This window comes from Haliotis rubra, unplaced genomic scaffold, assembly GCF_003918875.1.
Source record: "Haliotis rubra isolate DU_JTF1 unplaced genomic scaffold, ASM391887v1 Scf229, whole genome shotgun sequence".
Classification (NCBI taxonomy): domain Eukaryota; kingdom Metazoa; phylum Mollusca; class Gastropoda; order Lepetellida; family Haliotidae; genus Haliotis; species Haliotis rubra.
This window is the reverse complement of record NW_025766325.1, coordinates 1,100,686-1,108,193: the sequence shown is the minus strand read 5'-3', so window position 1 is coordinate 1,108,193 and position 7,508 is coordinate 1,100,686. Positions and strand designations below refer to the sequence as shown.

General features: G+C 43.6%; 1 protein-coding gene across 1 annotated transcript; it reads right to left on the bottom strand.

Annotated features, from left to right (window-relative positions):
• Positions 1-284: 284 nt before the first annotated feature.
• On the bottom strand, positions 285-6,204 carry LOC124277878 (26S proteasome non-ATPase regulatory subunit 10-like). Its single transcript, XM_046713604.1, has 4 exons — positions 5,922-6,204; positions 2,904-3,127; positions 1,513-2,346; positions 285-1,458 (listed from the first exon to the last, which is right to left on the bottom strand). Exons 1-3 carry the CDS (start codon positions 6,179-6,181, stop codon positions 2,030-2,032), a joined length of 801 nt encoding a protein of 266 aa, XP_046569560.1. The 5' UTR covers positions 6,182-6,204; the 3' UTR covers positions 285-1,458; positions 1,513-2,029.
• Positions 6,205-7,508: the final 1,304 nt, after the last annotated feature.

Below are 7,508 nucleotides of genomic sequence, written 5' to 3'. Positions count from 1 at the left end.
TGACCATGGGTATGGTACAGAGGAACCTAAAACCACATTGTGACAAGGCTAGGAAATCGAACCCGTGTCTTCGGCGTTACGAGCGAACGCTTCAACCACTAGGCTACCCCACCGCCCGAATCTAACGAGCGAACACAGACACGGCTACAATAATCTCTATGTACTCCTAATTTGGTTCATTAAGGTTCATGCCAATGAACCGAAGAAATATTCAGCCAATAAACGGACGTACAAGCTACGCCATCTTCTTATTCATGTTAAAGCAAACAACATAAACTCCAACATCATAACAACAACTTTAATAAACATCAACAGCAATACTCTGAAAGACAAGGGCAACTTCAGTTGATCCTGGGAATCTAGGCACACCATCCGCCATCAATACACACAGTAGCACACTATATAAAATACGGAAGGCGATGGCTGATGCAGCAAATATTCTTAATGAGCTATATTCAGTGAGCGACAGTCGTCGTGGAAAGACATAATGCATGACAATGGAATGAAATCTACAAACTACATCACATACATTTTGAAATAAACCTGGACAGGGAAAAGAAAACCAATACAAGTTTGCCTTGCCCGGCAGAGGCGTAAAACCAGTTTAATCATCCATCCGGGCACTACCTCGGTATAATGGCGGAGCCGGTTCTGTCTGCTAGCATTTCATTCGAGGAGTGAGTGAGTAAGTCTTACGCCGCTTCTAGCAATATTCCAGCAATATCACGGCGGGGAACACCAGAAATGGGCTTCACACATTGCACCCATGGGGGGAATCGAACCCGGGTCTTCGGCGTGACGAACGAACGCTTTAAACCACTAGGCTACCCCGCCGCCCTCATTCGAGGAAGGCGATTTAGAATTTTGTGGAAAAGTAACGGATATACATAATTGACGTTATATTGTGAATTGACACAATAAGACAATCTTTCAATATCTAATAGGACATTCATTTCTATAACTGGAAATCATGTCTAAGAATGCACATAGCTCGACTCTGTTCAGATCGTTTGGAATTAATACATAAAAAAGACATAATATCATGTTATTGTAACACGTCGTCAATACATTGTAGTTTCTAACAATACGTGGTTTCTGTCCATGTGTTAACTGATAAATGAGAGGCAGTCAAGAACCACACCAAGGAATGACAAGCCGACACACACCTTCAATCTCTCCAGCCATCAATAAGTAAAACAAGAATATTCACATACAAAACACACATTAATTGAGCAAGACATACACTCTAAAACAGATATACATTACAGGACTCGCTGTAGATCTAAACAATTGCGAAGTGCATTTGGCATACTAGTATTACACACTGACTCTCCTGCAGCAAAACAAGAATTCAGACAGGATATATCAGTACCTGAAACAGGTGATACACCATTTCAGACAGGATATATCAGTACCTGAAACAGGTGATACACCATTTCAGACAGGATATATCAGTACCTGAAACAGGTGATACACCATTTCAGACAGGATATATCAGGGATATATCAGTACCTGAAACAGGTGATACACCATTTCAGACAGGATATATCAGTACCTGAAACAGGTGATACACCATTTCAACCAGGAATTACCCTGATCTCAAACAGGTAATACAACGATCTCTGACACCCAGGGAGTACCGTGACCTCAGTATTGTGATACCCAAATCTCTGACAGTTGATACCGTGATCTCTGACAGGTGATAGATTGAGACCTACTCTTGCCATCATGATATAAACCTGTACAATCCGTCACCACTGACCGTCACATCTTCCGAAAGGAGGTATATCTTCTGTGCTGACTTCGTTCATCTGGATCCGTCGTTTCCGAGGTCGTTGCAAAAGTCAGTTGACGTTTTCTTGACGTTGTAAGTGGCTCAAGTGTCGTAGCATCACTCGCAAGCATAAGTTTCATTCAGAGCAAATCTTCACATGTTTTGGCAGACTCCTCGAACTCGGATATGAAACCACAGCCCCGTTCTGTCGCACTTCCTAAAGGGGGATAACTGGACGGTCATCTAATGCACTGCTCAGTCGTATAAGGGTATATTAAAATAACTAATCTGAGAAGAGTTGGCTACACTGTCCGTATCAATAGACAGGTCATTCACTGTATGACACTGACCCAAATACCGACTGTCCGTTGTAGTTGGAATGTTGATGTGGCTGGACACGTCAGGTGCGTGGTAAAACTGTACGTGGTGGTGCCCCTTGGCGGGAGATAACACAGTGTCTGTTTGGAAGACAGGGGAGGAGTTACATACCCTGAATGGAACTCTTTGGTGAGAGAGGGTATGAACTGGAGACCCTGGAATACTCATGTCAGGTTCCTGGCCTCCACAGCGAACTGAAATAAATCATACGGGATATTTATTTTGTGTCATCGAATGAGTCGGGTGGAAATGAGTTTACTAAACAAAGAAGTGACAGGAAAAGAAGTCATTCGTAGGGTGTGCTCAGGAATATCCGTATGGGCGGACCGAACAAGTCTGTTACACAGTCCCTAGACCGCATGATCTTCCGTACAGCGTTGTCCTTTCCACAGTGCAAAGACTTAGTCGAAGCAAGTGAATCGAAGTCCTGAATCTCCCATTTGATTCAATTGGAATTATTTGTGTCTATCAACATTATATATATTTAGAGACTAAGCGTTATTTGGGACTATTGTTTTGTATAACATGGACACTGTATTTTCTTTCATCAAAGGGCTGGTAGGGGTAGCCTAGTGTTAGCTCGTCACACCGAAGGCCCGGTTTCGATTCCCCGTATAGGTACAATGTGCGAAGCCCCGTGCCCCCCGCCGTGATATTGCTGGAATATGGCTGAAAGTGACAAGCGAACGCTTTAACCACTGGGCTACCCCACTGCCCCTCAGACCAAATGGATGTCAGGATATCAACTTACAGGTGCCAGAGACCGCTGTCAAATACTCCACAATCTCGAAATGGCCATTAGCCTCGGCCTCGTCCACAGGCCGATGACACTTCCGGTTGCGCGAGTTCAGATTTGCACCCTCCTCAACCAGCACCTGCACAGCATGGCTATTTCCGCGGTAGGCCGCTAGGTGGCAGGGCGTGTCTCCGCTTTGAGTTAACGAGTTCACATCCGCTCCATACTTTACCAGCAACCTGCCGAAAATACAAATTACAAACAGTTAATAAAATACACTTATATTGTTTACCTGACCACAATCAACATGTGGTAGGTTTTTTTGCGTTACATGTCCCTATGGTCTAGTTCTAACTAGTTCTAGTTACAGGCGACTAACGGGATCCCACCACCCCTCCAATTAGCCTTCGCCTCATCACAAAGTCAAGAACATGTTTGAGAAATCAAGTCCGAGATAATTTTGCCCGACAACTGCAAGATCTGGGTTAGAATTGGTCTTCAGCAACCCATGCTTGTCATAAGAGGCGACTAACGGGATCGGGTGGTGAAGCTCGCTGACTTGGCTGACACATGTCATCGTATCCCAGTTGCGAATACGTAGATCCATTATCATGATGTTGATCACTGGATTGTCTGGTCCAGGCTTGATTATTTACAAATTACCGCCATATAGCTGGAATATTGCTGAGTGCGGCGTAAAACAACAAACAAACACTCATTCACTGTCTACATGTGACTGCCAACTCAAGGTGAAGTTAAGTTATTACATGACAATTGTATTTGAAAATATGTTTACACCAGTGAAGAGGAACAGCTGGGGTTATTTCTCAAGTATATTTCGCCCTTGCTTTGGTCATGTGTGTCCCACGCCGTGATGTTGCTGGAATATTGCTAAAAGCGGCGTAAAACCAAACTCAGTCAGTCAGTCATGTGAATTGTCTTCATGTTTCAATGTGCATCAGTAGTGTGTGAAAATCTACTGAACAAAATATATTAGAAAATCAAAATTGTCTCAGAAAGACAGCTCAGTTGCTATAAACAAATACATGCAAACAACATTGTCCTAACTCCTTATTACAACCTGTCTCCGGTGTGGCGTGTGTTTCACAACTACCAAAGGGATGAACATGAATATAGCGAGTGAGTGAATGAGTTGGGTTTTACGCCGCTTTTAGCAATATTCCAGCAATATCACGGCGGGGGGACAGCAGAAATGGGCTTCATACATTGTACCCATGTGGGGAATCGAACCCGAGCCTTCGGCGTGACGAGCGAACGCTTTAACCACTAGGCAACCCCACCGCTCCATCATCTGCAAGAGTATTTTGTATACATATGAATGTGTTTGTGTGTGTGCGTGCGTGTGTGCGTGCGTGTGTGTGTTCGTTTACCTAACTGCTAAAAGTACAGACAGCAATATTACACAGCAATGGATATCATCCGGTAACAGCCACTTTTCTCAAGGTGACATGCGACCGTTTCCTTGACACTATACTTGGCATGTAATATATCACATCTCCCCGGGCTGTATCCTGACATCTGTCAATCAACAGCCTCATGATATAGACATCACATGAAGTCCGTGAGGGGAGACGAGAGCACGTGTGCTTACTGCATGACATGTCGCTATACACCTATATACACGGGTCACAACACACAAGCGTTATGGTCAAATAGAGGACCAAGCGAGCAACTATTTAACACTAGGTCGGATTTTTATTAGGGGCTAAATTTGACTTCTGAAGAAAAGGCACCAAACCATAATTTTGGGAAACCACGCCGGCCTTCAGGCTGACCGGTGAATAAACTTTGGCTACATTATATACATATGGGTATTTACTTGCACAAACAGACGTTATAAAACAAAACACCACCAACAAATTCGAAAATATATTTTATATTCACATGTACACAGTGCTATCCATCTATAAGTGAGGCAGTCTGTAATTTTTTCAATACTAAATCTTGAACGATTTATTTCATCAACAGAAGGATGTCAATGGATGTAAGGTGAGTGTGTGTGTGTGTGTGTGTGTGTGTGTGTGTGTGTGTGTGTGTGTGTGACGCCTCTTTTTAATGTAAACCTACCTTTATCCCTTCCTTTAAAAATATATTATTCCCCATGCTCCCCTGTCAAGTTTTCCAATTCTGAACGCTTTATACTCCTGTGATTTTATTAACCTTGCACTGTCATCTGATCAATAATAATATCAGTTCGTTTGAAATAAAAAATTCGAAACCTACGTGAAAAACAATTAATGGTAAAAACTGGATTGTTAGTTGCACACAATGCCGATATCAACATGGACACTGAAGAATCTGTTCTTATCGACCCCCCGCCTCCGTGGTGTAGTGCTTAGAGCGTCCATCCGGAGAGGTAGTGGTCGCGGGTTCGATCCCCGGTCGCGTCATACCAAAAGACGTTAAAATATGGTACTTGTTGGTCCCTGCTTGCGCTCGGCATTGATGGGTACAACAAGGACTGGTCGGCTCTGAGTCAGTATGATGTATCTGAGTGAGGTATTCCTGCTTCACTGCGGCGTGGTATCTCAGTGGGCTAGCGGTAGCACTATAATACCAGATTAAGTCTGGGCTAGTACGAGCAGCCACACATACACACGCATGCACGTCGTCATATGAACGAAACATTCTTAGGGACCATTCATAATTTTTGGCTAGGGGAGTGATGATGATTTTAAGGGGATGGGGCGGGGGGTCACGCATTTTGTTCTGGGGAGGTAGGAGGGGGGTCATAAATTTTGTACACATGTACTAGAGAGGGTCATCAATTTTGTACGAAAAGATATTTTAAAATTATGCTTAAAATTATGGGAGGGGGGGGGGGTCATTGATTTTGTACATGGCATGCAGAGGGGGTCACTTACTTTGGACATAACTTTTAGGGGGGTCATTCACATTGTACATGCTCTCCATAAAAACCATCATCACCCCCCTAACCATAAATTATGAACAGTCCCTAAGTATGACGTTAACCCCCATTTCACCTCACATCTTATCGATCCACCTGCTCACCTGATCACTTGTACTCGGCCAGCATCAGCAGCAGCGTGGAGGGGAGTCGCGCCGTATCCAGTTGACGCATTCACGCTCGCGTTCCTCGTCAGAAGCAACTCCACCAGTTCTATTACACCTCGACACGCAGCCCAGAATAATGCAGTTCCATCTCTTCGAGATGTTTGGCAATCTAAGCATCCTTGTTTCTGTGAATGTAACAACTTTTTCGCCAGAGCAACATCCCCTGAGCGAATAGCTTCTATGATCGGCCGGGCCATCGCTAGTCTGTTTCCGCGTTGACGACTAAACTACTTATACTAAACCTAAGCTCGCTGATTGGTCCAATTCTAAACCAATCGTGGTGGTGAACAGGGGCTGTAAACAACGGAACGTTTGTAACATGTAACTGCGTTCAATGTGCAATATTTTGGCTATTTAAGTTATGATTCCTCAAGATATCAAGGTAAGTCGATTTCATATTGGTTTGAGTACATGTTATGTATATACACCGTTGACAATGTTACTTCCGCGTCGGTTGATAGTCGGCCTTGTCAATAGCAGCACATGTTGACACGCCACGCTCACAGTGGCGATGTTTAGCCTAGTTTCTGTGATATATATTGAGGTATTTGACGGCGACGATCTGAAATATATTGAGGTATTTGATGGTAACGATTCACAAGTTTACGGTTTTACACAAAACGCAGACTTTAAACCCCAAGTAATACGTTTGTTTAATAACTATACTCCCATTCCTTGAACTAACATCATATGACACATAACACCTGTAGGTGCAGCGATAATACTCTTTATCTCATATCTCATGTGGAACCGCATTTTTGAATTAGGATATGATTTTAACGATAGGTACATGTCATGTTAACATAGTCAGGGGCGGTTCCAGCATTTTTGAGGAGTGGGGGTGCACATAAATTATAAAGACCAAAGGATAGGGGGAAATATGCTTCTCATGGAATGTTTTTCGGGGGAGAGGGGGCGGGGTGCCGCAACCCCCTCCTTTGGATCCGCTCCGATAGTGCATTTTCAAAGTCTCTCTCTCTCTCTCTCTCTCTCTCTCTCTCTCTCTCTCTCTCTCTCTCTCTCTCTCTCTCTCTCTCTCTCTCTCTCCACACCCCACACCCCCCCCCACACACATATATATATATATATATATATATATATATATGATATCGTGATATGAAGGAGTTTTGGCAAGAATAAATATCTGGACTCATCTTTTATATATTTATGGCTTATACACCTGCAGAAATCACTTATTTACACACACACGCACGCACGCACGCACGCACGCACGCACACACACGGCATCTCTATATAATCAATATCCGCGTGTGTGCGTCGAAAACTTAAGTTATGTAGATAAAACTACGTTTATTTTACTAAGGTCTCTCTGTCCTTCACTCTTTCCCCTTCTCTCCCAATCATTCCTTTACTCTTCGGGTCGGGCGAGTAAAATCGCCATTCAAGTTAACCGTTCCCAGGCCCATCGTCCGTGGTATATGAGTCAATAGTCCCTCCACGGTAGTACATGCTTGACTATGCTTTCAGTATACGTATGTCTATAATGTACACACGTATGTGACA

Coding starts and splice junctions, on each gene's coding strand:
- LOC124277878 (XM_046713604.1), bottom strand. CDS start 6,181: ATGGCCCGGCCGATCATAGAAGCTATTCGCTCAGGGGATGTTGCTCTG. Junction 3,128..5,921: donor GGCCGAGTACAAGTGATCAG/GTGAGCAGGTGG, acceptor TATTTTCGGCAG/GTTGCTGGTAAAGTATGGAG. Junction 2,347..2,903: donor GACAGCGGTCTCTGGCACCT/GTAAGTTGATAT, acceptor GATTTATTTCAG/TTCGCTGTGGAGGCCAGGAA.